Source organism: Gigantopelta aegis, chromosome 1, assembly GCF_016097555.1.
Source record: "Gigantopelta aegis isolate Gae_Host chromosome 1, Gae_host_genome, whole genome shotgun sequence".
NCBI classification, from domain to species: domain Eukaryota; kingdom Metazoa; phylum Mollusca; class Gastropoda; order Neomphalida; family Peltospiridae; genus Gigantopelta; species Gigantopelta aegis.
Genome location: NC_054699.1, coordinates 16110091 through 16133364, shown reverse-complemented (window position 1 = coordinate 16133364; position 23274 = coordinate 16110091). Strand labels below are relative to the sequence as shown.

The 23274-nt window shown below is 37.7% G+C and overlaps 1 protein-coding gene across 4 annotated transcripts in view; it reads left to right on the top strand.

The window, feature by feature from the left end:
• LOC121371158 (peripheral plasma membrane protein CASK-like) overlaps positions 1 to 23274 on the top strand; it is a 492097-nt gene that overhangs the window by 168602 nt on the left and 300221 nt on the right. For all 4 annotated transcript variants that reach the window (XM_041496867.1, XM_041496847.1, XM_041496839.1 and 1 more), the window contains exon 4: positions 4804 to 4909. In XM_041496867.1, coding sequence (XP_041352801.1) covers positions 4804 to 4909 — 106 coding nt within the window. The remainder of the gene's footprint in view (positions 1 to 4803; positions 4910 to 23274) is intronic.

The following is a 23274-nucleotide window of genomic DNA, read 5'->3' as shown; positions in this document are numbered from 1 at the left end:
AGTGGCGTCAGCGGGTTTCCTCCCTCAGTATCTGTGTGGTCCTTAACCATATGTCTGACGCCACATAACTGTAAATAAAATGTGTTGAGTGCATCGTTAAATAAAACATTTCTTTCTTCTTCTTTTTTTATCATTACTCTTTGAGAACACCTCCACACATTTTAAAGTGCAGCACTTTTAGTGTCAGAAATTAGACTAATTAGACTTTTGTTTATGACCACTTCATTTTAATGTGTTGTGTGCAATAAAAAAAAGGGGAGAAAAGAGAAAACGAAAGCAGCAAAACAGCAATAAAAAAAAAAAAATAATAATAAAAAAAATCAATAACGAAACAGATATCAAATAATATAATAATTAATATCAGCTTTTTTTTTCTTTTCTTTTTTTTTTTGCTGATGTAAATTCATCGTAGTATATTTCAGCTAAAGCAAACTACTTTTTCATCAGTGATTATAAATGATCGATTGTTTGACATCCAATAGCCAGTGATTAATAAATCAATGTGTTCTAGTGGTATCGTTAAACAAAACAAACAAACAGTGATTATATTTGATGAGGCAATGTTTTGAATTGTAAGGACTGACTTAGATGTTGAAATGGAATTCATTTTGTTTAATTAAACAAAGTATACTGATGAAAAGACGAACATAAATCATATCTGCAAAAAGCTTTAACTGACTGAGTCACCAATTACTGAAAAGTTTTTTTTCTTTTTCTTTTAATAATTATTATTATTAATAATTCACTTCACAGATAATCAATTATTTGAGTGAGAAACCATTTAACTAAAAATTTTATAATAATATTACAAATATAATATGTACATGTATATAAATAATGTTTCAAAATGAAATTTATTACACATATGGGCAGAGAGAAGGGGGCAAAGAAAAATTATCTTTCCCTAAGGAAAGAACCCCCGCCCCCCCCCCATTTCCTCCCCTAAATACATTTAGACATCATAATCAGTGCTTCACTTTAAGCATTGACATCACAACTGTTAGGCTACAACAAACAACCATAACCTATTTTTTTTTAATATATGCCAACAACTAACTTATGTCATCAGCAGTATATACATCACAGCTATGATGCTGTCTCTTGTTCTCAGCTTGCAAACTTGTTTTCTATAACAGTATCGTTTGAAAATCTTCTATAAAATGAAAAAGATTGATAATTAGTAATAAATAGCTTGCTACTCAGCAATACCGTTTATCTTGCAATCGTGAACTGATGTTATCCTTCCCTTGCCAAAGGCTCAGGAAGGAGAAGATAATTTCAGTCGTACCACAGAAACGGTATTGCCTCGTAGCTCGTTGAGTATTCTGTAATTACCGGTATCCATATTAACAGTTTCTTTTAGATTAAAAAAATTACAACAGTTAAATTTTTCACCCCTATGGCCTAAACCCATTTATTAAAAAAAAAAAAAAAAAAAAAAACGAAAAAGAAAAAAAAACAATACAAACAAAAGAAAACTTAGTTGTAATTATATTACCTGACCTTCCTTGGGGATTTTCTGTTTTAAGTTAAGTGATATCCATTGCTTGGATGATTAATAAATCTACCATTTGTTATTCAATTATGAGTAAATTTGTGTGTAACTAATTTATAAATTGATTTTCCTTGGTCTCTCTGTCTCTCTCTGTCGTTTGTCTCTGTCTCTGTCTCTGTCTGTCTGTCTGTCTGTCTCTCTCTCTCTCTCTCTCTCTCTCTCTCTCTCTCCTCCTCTCTCTCTCTCTCTCTCTCTCTCCTCTCTCTCTCTCTCTCTCTCTCTCTGTCTTAGGTCATCGGTCTACAGGCTGGTAGATACTGGGTTCGGATCCCAGTCGAGGCATGGGATTTTTAATCCAGATACCGATTACAAACCCTGAGTGAGTGCTCCGCAAGGCTCAGTGGGTAGGTGTAAACTACTTGCACCGACCAGTGATCCATAACTGGTTCAACAAGGCCATGGTTTGTGCTATCCTGCCAGTGGGAAGTGCAAATAAAAGATCCCTTGCTGCTAATCGGAAAGAGTAGCCCATGTAGTGGCGACAGCGGGTTTCCTCTCAAAATCTGTGTGGTCCGTAACCATATGTCTGACGCCATATAACCGTAAATAAAATGTGTTGAATGCGTCGTTAAATAAAACATTTCTTTCTTTCTTTTTTTCTGTCCCTTTCTCTCTTGTTCTCTCACTCTGTCCTCTTTCTGTATTTGTCTCTGTCTTCGCCTTCTCCTTTCTGCGTCCATCTCCCTCCCAGACTGTTTTTGCCTGTATTTTTGTCTCTGCTTGTCTGCCTAGTCTCTTACACTATCTCCCTCTCCCCTCTCTGTCTCTCATTCCCTCATCTCTCTGTATTTTTCTCTGTCTCTTCCTTTCCCTTTTCTGTCCCTCTGCATATCTTTCTCTCTCTCTCTCTTTCTCTCTCTCTCTCTCTCTCTCTCTCTCTCTCTCTCTCTCTCTCTCTCTCTCTCTCTCTCTCTGTCTCTCTCTCTCTCATTCTTTCACTCTCTCCCCTTCCTCTTGCTCCCTTCCTCTTTCCCTTTCTCTGTTGGTCTCTCCCTCTTTCTCTCCCCCACTTTCCCTTTCTATTGGTCAGTCCCTCTCTCTTGCTTTCCATCTCTCTCCCTTTCTTTCTCACTCTGTCTGTCTGTCTGTCTGTCTGTCTGTCTGTCTCCACCAGCCTCTATCAAAAACAGATAGATAGTTCAGATAACCAAGATGTGTGCTCAAGACAGCTTGCTAAAGAACCTTACTTGGATATAGGCACAGAAATAAATGACACAAAGAAAGAAAGAAAGAAAGAAAGAAAGAAAGAAAAGCATCCATAATATTATTCAGTCTTGTACTTTGTCCGCTAGGCCTTGAATTGTTCACCTTATCGATGCATATTTATAATGGCTAATTCCAGCATCATGACTATTCTCTAGCACAAAGAAGCCATTGTTGACAACAAAAACAAACATCACCATTTACTTAATACTTATTGATTTTCTCAATTCTTTATTCTTTAACAAATCTACAGTGAAACCGGCTGGAAAAGGCATTGTATATGGTTAACCTGGGCAAAAAATAAATTGCATACAAATTTCAAATCATTCTCACATTTACAAATAGATTTACTTATTGATTTTCTACCGGTACTGGGTTTAGATCCCAGTTGAGGCATGGGATTTTTTAATCCAGATACCGACTCCAAACCCTGAGTGAGTGCTCCGCAAGGCTCAATGGGTAGGTGTAAACCACTTGCACCAACCAGTGATCCATAACTGGTTCAACAAAGGCCATAGTTTGTGCTATCCTGCCTGTGGGAAGCGCATATAAAAGATCCCTTGCTGCCTGTCGTAAAAGAGTAGCCTATTTGGCGACAGCAGGTTTCCTCTAAAAAAACAGTGTCAGAATGACCATATGTTTGACGTCCAATAGCCGATGATAAGATAAAAAATCAATGGGCTCTAGTAGTGTTGTTAAATAAGACAAACTTTACTTTTAGTGATTTTTTCAATGCTTGTTTCTTTGACACACCTACAGTCAAACTGTCTGAGATATAGTAAATCTGAAGAAAAAGATTTGCATGTAAATTTCAAATCAATCTCTCTGAACCTTGAAGCATGAAATGTTTATGTATGTATTATTTTTATAAAGTTTGATGAGTCATAGGAATCGGTGGTCTAATTTTTTGCCCCCATCCCAGTGTATATAAAGAAAGGTTTTCCTGTATAGAAAGTTTACTTGTATAAAAAGGTTTACCTATATAGAGAGGTTTACCTGTATAGAGAGGTTTACCTGTATGGATACCTGTAATGAGACATTTACCTGTATTAAGAGGTTTGCCTTTATTAGATATTTACCTGTATTGATGGGTTTACCTGTATTTTGATATTTACCTGTATTAAGAGGTTTACCTTTATTGTAATATTTACCTGTATTGAGAGGTTTACCTTTATTGTGAGGTTTACCTGTATAGATGTTTACCTATATAGAAAGGTTTACCTGTATAAGTGAGGTTCACCTGTATAGAGAATTTTACCTGTATGTAGTAAATTGTAATCGGCTGATTGGCGTGTAATTGGATTATTGTGTTATTAATTGTCTACAAAGCATTGTGAATGACAGGAAGTCTTCCACTGATGTATAACAATTTGGTTTATTGATGTGGCATGAGTACCGTAAAGTTTCTGCAATAGGTGACATCCCTGGATTTGAATTAAGTAATACAGTGCAAAAACCAACTGAGCATTGGTGGACAGTTCATTCTGTTCTTAAATGATATATTGTACTCCTTGACTGATACATCAAAGGCTATGATATGTACTGTCCCGTTGTATGTTACAGTACATAAAAAGGTCTCTTGCTGCTTTTAGGAGTCTTGTCCTGGATGGAGGAGCCGGCTGAGGTTGGCACCTGTGCCCAGGCCAGGCGTGCACTACAACATCTTGTTCTGAATGTGTCTGTAAAACACTATGACCTGACCTGACCTGACCTTTTAGGAGTAGCCATTGTGATGGTCGTGAGCTCCCACCCCATCCCTATCTCTTTCTCTCTCTGTCTATGTCTGTGTCTCTATCACTGTGTCTCTATCACTGTCTCTATCACTCTATCTGTGTCTCTATCACTGTCTCTGTCAGTTACAGTCTCTCTCTCTCTCTCTCTCTCTCTCTCTCTCTCTCTCTCTCTCTCTCTCTCTCTCTCTCTCTCTCTCTCTCTCGTCTCTTGTTTCGGTCTCTGTAGCCACAGTTTAGAAAGTGCTGGGTTGTCATTAAACATATTATTGTTTTCTTTTATTTGTATTAAATTATAAAAACTGTGTGTTTTAGATCTGAAGCGGGAGGCGAGTATCTGTCACATGCTCAAACATCCGCACATCGTGGAGCTGTTAGAGACATACAGCTCAGAGGGCATGCTGTACATGGTCTTCGAATAGTGAGTATTGACCCAGTCTTATTAGTTTATTTGTCTTATATGCATGTAAGATGATGTGTCTGCACATCGTGGAGCTGTTAGAATTAGTGGACAAGTAAAAATTTTCAATGCAGATTCATTCTGATTAGTCAAGATCATCATCCTTGTACTCTAATAAAACAAACCGTTTATTTGGACAAGTGAAAATATTGGTGGACAAGTGAAAATGTTGGTGGACAAGTAGATTTTTAGATATATTTGTCCGGTGGATTCAGGGCTCGAAACTCACCAAAAAATATGGTGGCCCAAAAAATAATAATGGATGTTGGCAAATTATGGTAAGAGAACCACGAGCAAGATTTTAATGTGGAATACAAATATTAATAGTGGCTCATATGTTATAGCTCTAAAGAAGATTGCCCACATAATAATTATTTGGGCGACTAACGTCATTATTGTTTTAATATTTAAGTGCCCCAAACGGGACATTGGTTGCATTTGGCGACCTGGTCACAGGCCGTTTCGAGCCCTGTGGACTAGTGAAAAATGCTGCTTATTTCTATCACTGGAATTACAAATATGTAATAAATGTATATATGAATGTGTTTGTAAGAGGTAGTGATAAAAAAATATGATATGTACATGTGTATGTATATAAATGTCATGAATGTGGTAGTGTCATGCGACACGCAATTAATTACTTAGTGTAGAAAATAAAATCAGCGGTCACCTGCTTTAAATAGCCACTTTTTTCCGTCCCAAATGATTTATAACGTAAATGCACCTGTAATAAGCGGTCACCTGTCTAACGCGGCCAGCAGCCACCTAAATTGGATCCCAAATTGCCAAAATACCTGTATTAAGCAGCCACAGTAAATGTTTACCTGTATATAAAAGGGATATTGTAACAACAGCGATAAGGTGCAGCAAAGAATCTATCTTCAACCTTCAGGAATACATGTACCCATTCAGTCCCGACATCTCTTCTGTTTATCAATTAAGAAAGTAGGACTCTGGAATTGCATCTAATTGCCTCTGGGCAGGCTTCGATTGACATTTGTAGATTCACTTACTATGACAATACACCACTTGAAGTAGGAAGTAAATAATTAAATGGAACAAGAAAACAAACTTGTTGACTGGTTAATTTAATACATTCCAGTTTTTCTGAAGGAGGCGACATGTCAAAAGTTGATTTATAGTCAACAGTGAAGCACACATCCATCAATTAATTAGCAGTACAGACGGTAAAATAAGAAACACCACCAAATGCTTTAAGGACTATATGTGGCAACCTGTAATCAGCAGCCACCTGTCTTAAACGACCACTTTTATCTACTCCCCTGTGTGACTGCTCAAGACAGGTTTGACTGTAACAAGAATGATATATTTTTATGTGCAATTTAATTATCTCTCTAGAACTGGGAACAATCTGTGTACAAGCTAGCAGTCATTTGATACAGACAGACATCTATCGACAGTCCTTTCATGTACATTATTATCGCTTCTGTATTTATTATTTTTTTCAGTAAATTATTCATTTTCTTTGCTGCCATTGTATGGAAGTTGCTTTTTTCTCTCTTCTCTTTATTTGTATGGTGTTCTGATTTTCTGTAGCAAAAGCTTTGTTCACTGTTATGTGTAGAATTAATTGCTTTTATGTAATACGTAGTTACAGCTCATTTGCTTCAGAAACACGAGCTTTTGATCTAAAACTAATATTATCTTCAGAGGAGAAAAAGTCCCATATAGGACAGGGTTAATGCTGTATTAATGACAATACTATAGAAACAGACAAAATTCTTTACTTCTTCTTTTTATTTGATTTTGTTATTCTTCTTCTTTTTTTTTGTCTATGTAAATATGGTGCATGACACAACAATCAAGTCAACTATTTGGTTTCTTAAAGATGCTAAAGTTTGTTTAATTTAACGACACTGCTAGAGCATATTGATTAATTAATCATCAGCTATTGGATGTCAGCCATTTGGTAATTTTGAGTCTTAGAGAACCCACTACATTTTTCCGTTACTAGCAACGGATATTTTATATGCACCATCCATCCCACAGGCAGGATAGCACATACCACAGTCTTTAAAGATATAATTGCACCATCTGTATACACCAGCAATTAACCAACAACTATCAGGACCCTTATTGATTTGTCCAACAACTTTTCTTACATACCCATTGACAAGGACAGCATGTATTATTTGTGATATTACATGGCAATAACACACATATGTGTTATCAATTTAAAAATATATGATTTGCTGCTCTTAGGTGATGACCCAGAATCTAATTTTATCTAATCAGAATTTTATCTAATGAAATAAACATGATGAAAATTGATTACTCTGTGACCTACCTGAAACTGATTACGTAAGCACTATATTTTTGAGGAGTCCGATAAATACCATTTGTCTTACAACTCATTTAAAAATATGTCCAACTCACTTTTGCTTGTTATATTTGGTTGGAAACAGCTCATAAGTATTCTCTATTTACATCCATTCATTTCAACTTATTTTTATGCTTCTATCCAATTAGGGTTCAAGCACGCTGTCCTGGTCACACACCTCAGCTATCTGGGCTATAAGTCCAGGACAGAGGGTTAGTTGTTAGTGCTTAGTGGTTAGTGAGAGAGAAGAGGGTGTAGTGGCCTTACATCTACCCACTGAGTCGTTAAAACTCGCTCTGGGTTGGAGCCGGTACCGGGCTGCGAACCCAGTACCTACCAGCTTTATGTCTGATGGCTTATAACTATGACACCACCGAGGCCAGTTTCTCTATTTACACTTTACTCTGGTCTCATCATTCACACAGGCAGTCCATGAATTAGGCTGGCCATGGAAACCACCTAGTTGGCCTAGTTGGTTTTATTGTTGGTTTGTGTACTGTACATGTACATAGGATAAAAGGAATTTTTTATTTATTTAACGACGCATTTTATTTACGGTTATATGGCATTGGACATAATATGGTTAAAAACCACACAGATTTCTTGGGCTACTCTTTTCGATTAGCAGCAAGGGATCTTTTATATGCACCATCCCATAGACAGAATAGCACATACCATGGCCTTTGATGTACCAGTCGTAGTGCACTGGCAGGAGTGAGAAATAGAAGATAGGATAAAATTCTGTGATTTAAAAAAAAACCCAGCCTGGTCACATACTTATAAGGTTAGATGTGTATCTCTGAGAAGGACTTGAGGCCTTATCGTCATGGCAGTGCATGATACACATTACATGCATGTGATGTCATTAGAGAACCAAGTCTTAAACTGTAAAAGTTTTAAAGCACTGACCCTGACTTGGTAAGTAAAATTAAATGTGATTCAAACAGAAAGTTGGCATACTTAACGTAGACAATTTTTTATTTATTATTAAAAAAAAATTGAACTTGTTCTTTGTACATTTAGATTTTATTTGGTTTACTTTGGCCCTTTCAATGATGGATTTTCTGCAGGCCAAATTAAAAAAAAAAATTGGCCCCTGAATATATGAGTGTTGTATTTAAAAAAAAAAAAATCTATCCATACATCTTTTCATTTATCCATCTGCACCTAGCTCACCTTTGTCTATCTGTCTGTCTGTCTGTCTGTCTGTGTATGTGTCTGTCTGTGTCTGTCTGTGTGTATGTGTCTGTCTGTCTGTCTGTGTGTATGTGTCTGTCTGTCTGTGTCTGTGTGTGTCTGTCTGTCTGTCTGTCTGTCTGTGTATGTGTCTGTCTGTCTGTCTATCTGTCTGCCTGCCTGCCTATTGATCACTATATCTGATATTAAATACTGCTTATTTTAAGAACAAATATTATTTTGAACCTTTTCAACACCATGTATATGTATGTGTATCTGTCTTTAAATTTCTGTCACATTACTGTTCTAACAATAAGCTACAGTTTGCCTGCTGATCGCAGGCGGCAAAGTCAGTGTTGAAGATAATTATCTTTAACTGATATTAAATAGTATTCATTTTAAAAAGAAATAACAAATATTTATTTTGAACCTTTTCCACACCATGTGTGTGTGTGTGTGTGTGTGTGTGTGTGTGTGTATATATATATATATCCATTAGTAATTTCTGTCATTACTGTTCTAGTAATAATCTACATTTTGCCTGCTGATCACAGGTGGCAAAGTCAGTGTTGAAGATAATTATATCTGATATTAAAGGCATATTGTCACAGACCATTGACCTATTAAATGGCCTAAAAGTGTTACCTGAAAAAAAAAAATGATTTGTCCCTAAATTCAACCATCTACGTAAGCACCATATCCCACTTATTAGTGATATTTTGTAAAAATAATTGAATTATGGCGATGGTCCATAATTCAAAAACTAATATTGCCAAGAAGGTTGACATGGATTTCACTTGCATCATGGTTCAGTTAAGGAAATAAAATAGCCTGATTTGGTTTCCAAAAATTAATGTAATTTTCATTTATTATTATTTTTTAGAGATCTTATAAAATTCTTAAATGTGTGAAAGTATGCCTTTAAATACTGCTTATTTTAAGATTTTTTTTTTATTTTGAACCTTTTCCATGCCACATGTGTATCTGTCAGTAATTTCTGTCATTTCTCTTCTAATGCTATTAATTGTAGTCGGCAAAGCCAGTGTCCAAGAAAATATTTATTTTTAACCTTTTCCACACCATGCCATTTTTTTCATTACTGTTCTAGTAATAATCTACATTTTGCCTGCTGATCACAGGTGGCAAAGTCACTGTCAAAGATAATTATATCTGATATCAAATACTACTTATTTTAAGAAAAAAATATTATTTTGAACCTTTTCCACACCACATGTGTATCCATCAGTAATTTCTGTCATTACTGTTCTAATAATAAGCTACATTTTGCCTCTGATCACAGGCAGACAGCAAAGTCGGTGTCCATGATGATTCCTTTAATAAATAGTTGTATTAAAAGCCACATCCCGTTTAGTGTGCTTTGTGAGAGCGACTCCCATCAAACAGGCTGTTTGCTCTGTGTGTGCGATTATAAAGCCCAGTTTTATGCCTGACAGTGGACTGTATGTGTTTCTCTCTTTCTCTCTCTCTCTCTCTCTCTCTCTCTCTCTCTCTCTCTCTCTCTCTCTCTCTCTCTCTCTCTCTCTCTCTCTCTCTCTCTCTCTGTCTCTCTCCATCGCTATTCTCTCTCCGTGTTGTTGCTGCAACCATCTCAACGAACTGAGTGTTTCCAAAGACGTCAAGTCATTTTCTGTGTTGATTAGCCTGGGATTAAACGAAGTCATCGAGGGACAAATTTGGATGTGTACGAATGAGTGAACAGATAGAGTGTGGCGTATTGTAGTACGGACGAGTGGTGGCAGCGGTGGGTTTTACTTCTTGCCTCATCAACGGGAATCAATGGTCGCATTCTTTGTGATGACAGGTGTGTGTGCAGTTTATTGGAATAACTTTTTATATCTCCCTCCCTTCCTCCCTCTCTCTCTCTCTCTCTCTCTCTCTGTCTCTCTCTCTGTCTCTGTCTCTGTCTATCTCTGTCTGTCTGTCTGTCTCTCTCTCTCCATCTCTCTCTCTCCATCTCTCTCTCTCTCTCTCTCTCTCTCTCTCTCTCTCTCTCTCTCTCTCTCTCTCTCTCTCTCTCTCTCTCTCTCTCTCTCTCTCTGTCTCTCTCTTCTCTCTCTGTCTGTCTGTCTGTTCTCTCTGTCTGTCTCTCTTTTGTCTCTCCCTCCCCTCTCTCTCTCTCTCTCTCTCTCTCTCTCTCTATCTCTATCTCCCCCTCTCTCTCTATATATATATATATATCTTTCTCTCTCTCTCTCTATCTGTCTCTGTCTCTGTCTCTGTCTCTTTCTCTCTCACCTATTTTGTTTGTGTGTGTGTTTTCTTTCATGTGGAAAAGTAAATAATTGATTGTTGCACAAATTACTCTGGCTTGTTAAGTGGTGTTTGGATGTTTTGTTTAATATTCAGAGTTGTGTTGGCACGGTGTATTCTCTCCAAGCTGATGTGTTATCTGGATTTCTATGTGAATTGGAAGGATACAAAAATTTGGTCGTGTGAAAACTGTTTACATCATTCTGTATAATCTGACACTCTAGCTGTCAAGGCTTTTACCAGAGGGTACAAAGTGAAAATTTACGTACCTTAAAATCTTAGCAGGTAAATTTTGTCAGTCCCTCTTGAATTCCATGAACACAGAGTGAACTCTGTTAGTTTTAAGACTCCTTTTAGAAATAGGGGCAGGACGTATGATAAAATGCTCACTTAATGCTTTGTCAATCCCTGTCGTTGGACCCATTTGGCTATTTCTCGTTCCAGCCAGTACTCCACAACTGATATAACAGAGGCCGTCTTCTATCTCTTCACTTTCCTCTTTGTGGTATGTGCTATCCTGTCTCTGGGATTTCTTTTGTTGTGCATATAAAAGATCCCTTGCTGCTAATCGAAAAGAGTACCCCATAAACNGTGGCAACAGCAGATTTCCTCTCTCAATATCTGTGTAGTCCTTAACGATATGTCTGACACCATATAACCGTAAATAAAATGTGTTGAGTGCGTCGTTAAATAAAACATTTCCTTCTTCCTTCTTCCTTGTCGGTGGGCCCATTGGGCTATTTCTAGTTCCAGCCACAACTGGTATATCCCTATCCGGGTATGTGCTATCCGTTCGTTTTCTGCAGATAGCGATACACTTGTTTGTAACTCTTCCCAAATTTTCCAAGCTGCATTTTCGATTTCTTTTTTCATTTTGTATTGTATTTCCCCTGATATATCAGTACATCTCGTTTCAGAAAGAAACTCAAAATCATCCTCCAAAAATCTTCATGTTTATTGAACAAGCTAACATTTCTTTTTTCGACTAATTTGTTTTTTTTTGAAATATTTTATTGATAATACAAATTCACAAAAAGATTCACTCAACAGGCACAGCCTATACACGAGCTCTCCTTGATGGCGACTAATCGTTAATTGTTTTATGTAACTTCAATCGATGGCGACTAATCGTTTATTGTTTTATCTACCAAAGGGTGTTAACAGTTAACAACTGAAGCTGTGAGTTGTGATTCTAATACAGGTGAGGTGGGTAGGGCCTAATCCCCTCTATAGACTCTGTACCAGGCACGATTGTTTGATGTAGGATAACAGAATATTGATTTACAGACAGTAACTTTATAACAATTACAGTGAGCTGTCTTTATCCACTTTTTTTTTTTTGAGCTGTCAATGGTCGTTCACAAAATTTACATGTCGTGAACATGCGCTAAGATATACATTCGCAAAAAAACCACGTTGCAGTATTAATACGGTTTACAGTATATCAAATGCTATGGCAATTGCTATTTTGTACATTTATAAAATATCCCTTGTTACTAAGTTGATGACTGATATTTCATTGTGCCGTTAAAAAAAAAAAAAAAAAATTGTTTTTACTGCTGGTTTTTTTCTTCTGTTTTTCTTTCTTATATTATGCTTTATTTTGTACATATCTGCCCAGTTTAAGTCTTCTTGTGACATAGTGGTGTTAGGCTTGACCACCCTCGATGGTTGGTTCTCCGGGCCCAAGCCTTACAGACTTTCTGCTAGAGGGTACAAATTACGTACGGTACCCTAAAATATTGGAAATTAATGGATATAGTTTTACAATATTTAAATAGATTATAATAAGTAAATAGATCTAATAGAATAAAGTGCCTGAAATGCAGTATTCAGTTTCAAAACATTTCTAACCCATAATCACATATGGTGTGTTTCGTACCATAAAATTATTACCTGCTTGTAAGAAGTGCCCCACAACCAGTACAGTACCTCAAAGGCCATAACATGCACCTGTGGGAAAATCCATTTAAAAGATTCCTTGTTGCTTTTGAAAGGAATAGCATATGTGGCAACAGTAGGTTTTTTTTCTGTCTTGACCAAAATGTAAAAATCATGTTATGTTAGACATCAAATAACCATAAAATGTTTAAAATGGGCTGAGGTGTTAATTGTTAAATATCTTTCCTTTAATGAGAAATATTTCCGTGGGTACATGTATGTTATTGCAATTAACTTCCTGTGTTTTGTTTTGATTGCGAGCTACCTTTGATTCTGGTACCATATGTTGTTTATGCACATGTATGATGAATAAGTGTACTTATCTAGGATGATATTAGATGTGCAGAAGGGAAGAAGATGAAAGAACAGAGAGAAAGAGAGAAAGTGAAAGAGAGACAGACAGACAGACACACAGAGAGAATTTGCTGTTAATTGCAGAAAACAGCCATAACTTCTGATCTTCCAACAGATGAGAAGGAGAGAGAGAGAGAGAGAGGGAGTAGAGTCTTCTCTCCCTTTTTCCCGAGAGAGAGGAGAGAGAGAGAGAGAGAGAGGAGAGAGAGAGAGAGACAGAGACAGAGACAGAGACAGAGACAGAGACAGACAGACAGCAAGGGGTAGAGAAAAGAAGAAATATATGAAAATATGCTGCATGTAACATCATAAACTTCTTAACTATAATATATCACTGTTAATTAGCGGTGACATTTCTTTGTGAAATACATCACACAGTTTGTATATATATACCCACAAGCTACCCAGGTACCTTTACTGATGGAGCCCGTTCTGTAATTTACTTTGTGTTTGACATTTCCAGCCGATCCATACGCCAAATGACGGCAACACTCTGTTTTGATGAAGCCCAGCATGCCTTCACAGTCCTGCTCACTGCCATGATATGAAGCCAATATTTAGTCTTTCAATGTTGCCAGTCTTACAGCCGTATTTCACCCTGTAAATGCCCCGTGAACCTGGAAAATATACTGAGAAAAATAAATAAGGGAACACTTGGTAGTAGTACTAAAGCCAAACTAAGAAAATATGTTTCTACTTTTCATTATTATTCATACTTGCCTAGTGCTAGCACAACAACAATGCTATACGACCCTGAGTTTATAACCTCCACTGCAGAATTATGTCCCCTTTCTGGGTGCATATCCGCATTTCTGATTCTGCAGTCCTTCATTATAGACGTGTTTTTGTGTGCTCTTCTCAAAACTCATTCGTTACGTTTATTAAATTGTAAAGTGTTTTTTAATTTCTTCTTGTATTCTCATAAAATGTGTTGAGTGCGTCGTTAAATAAAACATTTCTTTCTTTCTTGTATTCTCATTCCATTTACTGTGTGGAACACTTAGTAGTAGTACTAAAGCCAAACATACCTTTACGGTCCTACCCACTATCATGATATGAAGCCAATATTCATTCTACCAGTGTTGCAAGTCTTATGACCGTATTTTCTCCCCCCTTTTAGCTGAGTCTTCCCCTCTTCCCCTTTCTCTTCCTCTTCTCTTTTCCCCCATGAACCTTGAAAATATACTGAGAAAAATCAATAAGGGAACACTTGTTATTGAAGCCCAACATGCCCACTACTATAATATGAAGCTCGTATTCACTCTTTCAAGAATGCTGGATCGTATACCTTGTTACTCTTAAATTAGCAGGACATCAAAACACACTGAAAAAGTCCATCGATACTTCAAAAGGTCACAAATTAAATTGAGTGCTTTTGATGCATATAATTAGAGTCTGGATTTTGATGTAGAATGTTCTCAAAATGCCAGTAATATTTGCAAAAACAAGTTTTTAATTTAAGACAGATGCATAACTCCTTTAAAGAAAGAGTCTTCTGATCCTCTTTAAAATTAGTGAGTAGCCTTTATTTGGAAGCAAAGGTCTTTCTCCCTTTCTCTTCCCCTGTCTGTCTTTCTTCTTTCTGTCTCTGTATCTCTCTCTTACTCTCTCTCTTTCTCTTGTCTTCTTTTCCTTCTCTTTCTCTTTTCCCTCTCTCTCTCTCTCCTCTCTCTCAATTGCTCTCTCCACTCTCTCTCTCTCTCTCCTCTCTCTCTCTCCCTCTCTCCCTCTTCTCTTTCTCTCTCTCTCTCTCTCTCTCTTCTTCCTCTTTCTCCCTCTCTCCCTCTCCTCCCTCTTTCTTCTTCCTCTTTCTTTTCTTCCTGTCTGTCTCTTTCCTTCTCTTCTCTTCCTCTCTCTCTTCTTCTCTCTTCTCTCTCTCTCCCCTCTCTCCTCTCTCTTCCTCTCTCTCTCTCTCTTTCTCTCTCTCCCTCCTCCCTCTTTCTTTCTTCCTCTCTCTCCTCTCTGTCTGTCTCTTTCCTTCTCTCTCTCTCTCTCACTCTATCTCCCCTTCCACTCTTTCTGTCTTCTCTCTCTTGCTCTCCCTCCCCCTCTCCCTTTTTTCCTCTTTATTTCTTCCTCTCCTCCTCTCTTTCTGTTCTCCCCCCCTCTCTCTCTTCACTATCTCCCCCCCTTCCCTCTTTCTCTCTCCCCTGTTCTCTCCTCTCTCTCTCTCTTTTTTCTCTCTGTCTCTCTCTCCTTCTCTCCGTCTCTCTCTCTCTCTCTTCCTCTCTCTCTCTCTCTCTCTCTCTCTCTCTCTTCTCTCTCTCTTCTCCCCCCTCCCTCCCTCCCTCCCTCCCTCCCTCCCTCCCTCCCAAACCACGCACCCAACCACCCACCCACCCACGCACTCACTCACTCACTCACTCACTCACTCCCTGTCTCTCTCCTTCTCCCTCCTCCCTTGAGATTGAGATCAGTATTGATCTTTGATTAAATGTCAAAGCAACTACGGCAAAGTTGTCACACAATATCAGTAACTGACTAAAAAATATTGACATGAAAATATTAAGTAAATAATACAAAACAAAATCTTTACTTCCTGCTTGGATTAGATAAAAGGGTTATGAATATTCTGAAAGACATAAAACAAGTTTGTATAGTCTTAATTACTAATTAGCAATTGTTAATTCCGCTAAGACAAAAAACAGAAACAGTATTATTTCTTTTATTATTGAAGGCAGAACAATAATTGTTTGGTTTGTCTACATTTACAACATGAATTTTTTTTTTTTTAATCCAAATTTTATATCATTATTGGGGGAATTGCTCTATTTTCAGTCTGGGATCAATTTGTTTCTCCCTGCAAGGTGTCTGAAATACACTTGACAGAGGAACTACGGTAATGTCTTGTTTTGATCTTGGTCACATACTGTGATTGTTTTTTCTTAGCTATAATTATATTCTCTGAAGGGCAAACAGTATTGGTGGAAATGGTGTTGTTTTTAATGTACATGACACTGCAGATTAAAAACAATTGTTTAATGATGGACATTGTTTTTTTGTTTCTTTTAAAAGCACCCACTCTATCATTATTAGGGCCAGGATGTAGCCCAGTGGTACAGCGCTCACTCGATGCACGGTCGGTCCAGGATCAATCCACGTCGGTGGACCCATTGGGCTATTTCTCGTTCCAGCCAGTGCACCATGACTGGTATATCAAAGGCTGTGGTATGTACTACCCTGTCTGTGGGATAGTGCATATAAAAGATCTGTTGCTGCTAATCGAAAAGAGTAGCCCATGAAGTGGTGACAGCGGGTTTCCTCTCTCATCTGTGTGGTCCTTAACCATATGTTTGATGCCATATAACCATATATAAAATGTGTTGAGTGCATCGTTAAATAAAACATTTCTTTCTATAATTATAAGGCAATGTAAAATATATTAAACTATTAAATTAAACATTACTTAGAACTGGCCTCGGTGGTGTCATGGTTAAGCTATAGGACATAAGGCTGGTAGGTACTGAGCTCGCATCCCAGTACTGGCTCCAACCCATAGAATGAGATTAATGACTCATTGGTTAAGAGTAATAAAGTAAGTGTTTATTATTTTGTTTAACGACACTAGTAGAGCACATTGATTATACACGAGTTGAAATATAAACGGTTTCAATCAGGAATGAGTGTAGTATTTTATTTATTACACCACACGTCAATGAACAGAAATCACACAGAATGACTTCCAAATAACTAAACAAGACATAAAAATGCACAGATTAAAGACTGGGAAAATGACATCGCTTACAAAATGGCATCATTTAGCAAAATGACGTCATGTTGTGGCTACTTTATTCAGCTATTTATCAATGAAACTTTGCATTCCTACGCCACACATCTATCAATGACGTTTACACAAACAATATTATAAAGATATTCAAGTCTAAACTAAATTATTAATATATATATATAAATTATGCTGCTAACATTAATTATAAGAATTGATAGCAAGTATTTTTCCGATTTAAAAATATTAATCGAAAGAACCATGTGCACACTTTTCACATAACAACTATGTGGAGTCACGTGTTGGTCATGTGATCGGAGGTGAGGACCTCTCAAAAGATGTATTTTCACATGTGAAGAGCCGATAAATATCACATGGGTATCTCTTCCATCGTGGTGTAATGTATAAAAGATGCCTTGCTACTACTCAAAAAGAGTAGCCCATATGGCAGTGTATCTTATAGTTAAAGTTTGTTTTGTTTAACGACACCACTAGAGCACGTTGATTTATTAATCATAAGTTATTGGATGCCAGACATTTGGTAATTTTTACATATAGTCTTAAAGAGGAAACTTGCTACATTTTACAATAGTAACAAGGAATCCTTTATATACATCTTTTCACAGACTCCAGCCAGTGCACCACGACTGGTACATCAACAGTCATGGTATGTGCTATCCTGTCTATGGGATGGTGCATATAATAGATCCCTTGCTGCTAATCGATAAGAGTAGCCCATGAAGTGGCGACAGCGGGCTTCCTCTCTCAATATATGTGTGGTCCTTAACCATATAACTGTAAATAAAATGTATTGAGTGCATCGTTAAATAAAACATTTCCTTCCTTCCTTCCTTCATTCTGCTTACATCAAAGCCTGATGACAGGTTTGACTGAAGACCTACATGTATGAGTTAGCTAGATAATTAATGGCAGCTTCATTTAGGATGAGGCATTGCAGCCTTGTTTTTCCTGTTATTAACATTGTCATGTTAAATCCATCAAATGATTGGCAATTCCTGTCAAAATGTCTCTTTCTGTCTAGATGCAATTACAAACAATGATGAAAGTCTGTTGTATTAAACTAATTCTCTTTGTGCATGACTAACACTGGAGGCTCCACTGGCTTGTGTAAATCCTAAAAATCTGTAGATAAAATTCCAGTGAGTAAAATCAAAGATTTTTGGGAAAGGTAAAAAAGCCCAATCCCAAATCTACCTGCATAAACTATCCCCACCCTCCTAAACCCACCTCTTCCGTCACAAATTATCACGACTCTTACAAACCCACCTGTACCTCCCCACACTACCCCACCCTTACAATCCCCCCACTACCATCACAATTTACTCCCACCATTCCAAACCCACATCTTTTTCCCCAAACTACCCCCATCCTCCCAAACCCACCTCTGCCTTCACATATTATCACTGCCCTTCCAAACCCATGTGTACCTCCCCAAACTACCCTCACCCTCCTCAAAACCACCTCTACCTGAACACTCCCCTCACCCTCCCAAACCTACCTCTACCGTCACAAATTATCCCCACCCTTTCAAACTCACCTGTACCTCCCCAAACTACCCCCACCCTCCCAAACCCACCTCTGCCTTTACAAACAACCCCCACCCTCCCAAACCCACCTCTGCCTTCTTAAACTATCCCCATCCTTCTAAACCCACGTCTACTTCCACAAACTTCACTCAAATCCACCTCTTTTTCATTGTCTTTTAAAACAAACAATCCCCAAAACCCACACTTTGTTGAGTATTTTTTGTGGATCGAAAAGATAGTATGTCATCAATTACAAATTATATTTTCTCAGTTTTCTTTGTTTTTTTCACAAACTACACCATCGTTAGACCACCACAAACAAAAGTGATTTCACTGTATCCCCATCCTGTAAACCATCAACATCCCATTGGGTTATTTCTCGTTCCAGCCAGTACTCCACGACTGGTATATCAAAGACTGTGGTATGTGCCATCCTGTCTGTGGGATGGTGCCAAAAAAAGATCCCATGCTACTAATGAAAAAGGTAGCGGGTTTCCTCTCTACGACTGTGTCAAAATGACCATATGTTTGATATCCAATAGCTGATGATTAATAAATCAATGTGCTCTAGTGGTGTCGTTGAACAAAACAAACTTCTTTTTTTTCCCTCTCTAAATGTCAATTTATACTTTGATTGCCGACCTCATGTGAAACTAAAATTTATTTTATTATTAGGTAAACGAAAAAGCATTGAACAAATGCGCACCAAAATTGAATATGAACTGTGTTAAAACCACACCGACTTCACTGAAAAATGGGGCCCATTGGGCTATTTCTCGTTCCAGCCAGTATACCATGACTGGCATATCAAAGGCCATGGTATGTACTACCCTGTCTGTGGGATTGTGCATATAAAAGATCCCTTGCTGCTAATCAAAAAGAGCAGCCCATGAAGTGGCAACAGCGGGTTTCCTCTTTTAATATCTGTGTGGTCCTTAACCATATGTCCGATGTCATATAACCGTAAATAAAATGTGTTGAGTGCGTCGTTAAATAAAACATTTCCTTCTTCCTTCACAGAAAAAATGAGTATTAGGTTTGAACAGAAGCAGGGCTGGGCGAGTCAAGTACTCGCCGACAAGAGTCGGAGATGAAGTATGAATCTAGCTTTATGTCAAAATTACCAAATGTTTGGCATCCAATGGCTGATAATTAATAAATCAATACTGGCCTCGGTGGTGTCGTGGTTAAGCCACCGGACTACGAGTTGTAAGGTACTGGGTAGGTGTAAGACCACTACACCATCTTCTCTCTCTCACTAACCACTAACCGACTAACAGCTAACCCACTGTCCTGGACAGATAGCCCAGATAGCTGAGGTGTGTGCCCAGGGCAGCGTGCTTGAACCTTAATTGGATATAAGCACAAAATTAACTTGAAATGAAAAAAAAAAAATCAATGTGCTCTAGTGGTGTCGTTAAACAAAACAATAATTTTTTTCTCCACCAACAACCCACACATACATGTATGTATGCATGAGCCTAGCTTCCATCTAAGCAGGTATGCAGCTGCATACCACCTGAGATAACAATTTTTTTATTATTTTTTTTTATTAAAATATATGATGTAAACGTGTATATGCTCTATGCCAATAGCGTTTTATTCCATCGCCAAAAAAAGTCTGCGTACCGCCTGAAAATCCCAAGCTAGGCCTCTGGTAGGTATCTTCATGTCCAGTTTTGACCAGACATTATTTGTCGACTCGGCCGACACACTAAATGTCTGAGATGACTGTCTGGTGGTGACTATTCTTACGTTAACTGCTGTACAGAGAACCGATCGAGATATCTCCGCTAATAAGAGTTTCATTATCCTGGTCATTGAGTCATTGGGTCGTTAATGTTGTGTGAACCGTCGCGACTTTATATATTGTCTTATTTACTCGCAGTTTCCAGCTGCCACGTACAACCGTGTTAAAGTTTGTCGCACTGTCTGTCGATAATTGTGAATTACTGTTGGGTGTTCATTCGATGTGATGCTGATTTGTCATCTTGCACACATATATAGTTCGATCTTGTTGATGATCGTATACAGTAGTTTGATGGTGTAAAGATTAAAATGTATGGAGGTGAATTTTAGTTTAAAAAAGAAAGAAATTGAATTATACTTGAAGCTTAATTTCCTAAGAAAAGATCATGAAAATGGTCCATGGAACTTAAAATAACAGATTCCTTGTTGCTAATCGAAAAGATTAGCCCATGAAATGGCGACAGTGAGTTTCCTTTCTCAATATCTGTGTGGTCCTTAACCATATATCTGACGCCATATAACTGTAAATAAAATGTGTTGAGTGTGTCGTTAAATAAAACATTTCCTTCTTCCTTCTTCTTCGTAACTGTTTCTGTGTCCCAAGATACCACAGATGAGTGCCCTTAATCGATCTCTCCCACTAAGCTATATATCCCGCCTTCTTAATGCTGCAAGCAAAATATTTTTCCGTTTCTTTAAATACGGTATAATCATAATCTGACATTTAAGCCGTCATACCTCTTACATCTTCGCTGATATTGATGGAAGCATTATAGTCGTGTGCAGTCTTTTGTTTTGTGTGAACTGTTTTATCAAATTAACTCTTCTTCGCTAGGTTATTTTGTGATCCGGATAACGCCAATGGCATTATACCGGGTTCCCCGAGTTAATTCTCGGGTTGGCGAGGATATTTTGTCATAACGGGTTCTCCAGTATGGAACAGGGCGACATCTTATCAAAACATCTTAGTGATCTATAGAGAAATAACACGAGCCATCAAGCAAATCGCTCTTAGTCTGTCGAAAGACTCGATTATTTATCGTTTTATAGTCGCTTTAAGAAACAACATTAAGCCTATTGCGATGAACTGCACCTGAGTGGTAATTTGATTTGCGAATCATAGGGCAGTAAATCGGTCGGCTTGTCGGGGTTTTGATAATAACTTTAAAAGAAGTGGCGACAGTTTGTTTTGCTGGAGTAGATAGTGAGATGGGGTTGGGTTTTTTGTATTTTGAAATTAATACAAATCATACTAGTGTTTGTTTTTTCTCCATTTATGATATTTATTTAGCTGGTTTGGTCAGGGCACATTACTGCATGCAAAATCATTGTTCTATTTGTATGTCTGTTATGTAAATTTATAATGTATGCAAACTACCAATGGATTACGAGAAGAAAAAATTATATTATTATTTTTTTTTTAATTTAGGATCATCAGAATTTTATTGACATATTCAAAATTAAATTTCCATTACATTCATTGCAATTTAACGTCATCTCATTGGTCCAATCGTAACAATGCAAGTTTGCAAATTTGTTCATTTCTTGATGAATGTAAAAATAACATTGTCAGGGAATGTCATATCTGATGACGTCACTTTATATTGGTATTTTTTTCCGAGTATTATTGTTTAAGAACAAACAAAAAAATTCCAAATAAAATGTGAACTTTTAGTGTTATTATTAATAAGTATGTTTAAAGTTGAAATATCATCCGCAAACTTATGTGAGAACGGCTTTGCCGATTCACACAGTTTGCCGACAATTTCTTTTTTTCAAACCTCAATGAATGTAAAAAGAAATAAAGAGACAATCCTTAAATGTATTGGGACCCTTGTAACATATTTCACTGGAAATAGGCCCATATCTTTTGTTATTATGTCTTTTTATCAAAATCAATTTTGATTTTTAATCCTTAAATGTATTGGGACCCTTGTAACATATTTTACCGGAAATAGGCCCATATCTTTTGTTATTACCAGTATGTCTTTTTATCAAAATCAATTTTGACTTTTAACCTACTCCTGCTGACTCCCATTTTTCAATTCATTTCATTTCAACTTAATTTCGTGTTTACATGTATATCCAATTAAGTCAAGCACGCTGTCCTGGGCACACACCTCACCTATCTGGACTGTCTGTCCAGAACAGTTAGTTAGTTGTTAATTGTTAATGGTTAGTGAGAGAGAAGAGGGTGAAGTGGCCTTACACCTACCCACTGAGATGTTAAAATTCGCTCTGGGTGGGAGCCGGTACTGGGCTGCAAACCCTGTACCTATCAGCCTGTAGTCTGATGACTTAACCACTGCGCTACCGAGGTGGGTATTTTTAAATAGTGGGATCCACAAATATATACCAATCTCAAAGCCTGTGGGTTTCTCTGATTACATGTCACAATGATCAAATGTTTGACATCCAGTGATGATTAATAATTCAATAGAGGGGCTGGGACGTAGCTCAGTGGTACAGCGCTCTCCTGTCGGTGGGCCCATTGGGTTATTTCTCATTCCAGCCAGTGCTCCACAACTGGCCATGGTATGTACTATCCTGTCTGTGGTATGGTGCCACTCTTTTCAATTAGCAGCAATGGATCTTTTATATGCACCATCCCACAGACAGGATAGTACATACCAAAGCCTTTGTTACACCAGTTGTGGAGCACTGGCTGGAACGAATAAATAGCCCAATGGGGCCACTGACAGGGATCGATCCTAAACCGACCGCACATCAAGTGAGCGCTTTACCACTGGGCTGCGTATATCGCCCCAACAGATGACCAACCTTTAAGTGGTGTAGCTTGGTTATTACACCCTGTTGCACTGACTTGTCAGATTGCCAGGCCGATTTGTAGGTCGCGTGAAGAGTCTTCAGTGGCCTCATGAAACATTTACACAGGCCGGAGACATCTGATGAGATGGTAACGCCAGCTGCGGAATCCATTATTACAAAATCTGTGATTCTGATCACTGGAGAGAGAGAGAGTGAGAGAGTGAGTGAGTGAGTGAGTGAGTGAGTGAGTGAGTGAGTGAGTGAGTGAGTGAGTGAGTGAGTGAGTGAGTGAGTGAGTTTCAAAATCCAATTGTGTACAGTGTTATTATTATTTATATTTTTTTTAGCATGCGCGGCCCAAGAGTACAATGATCTTACAGACCCACGGTTTTTGCCAGAGGGTAAAATGGGTATGGATCCAGACCCAAATTATATTTTTAAGTTGACCTTTTGA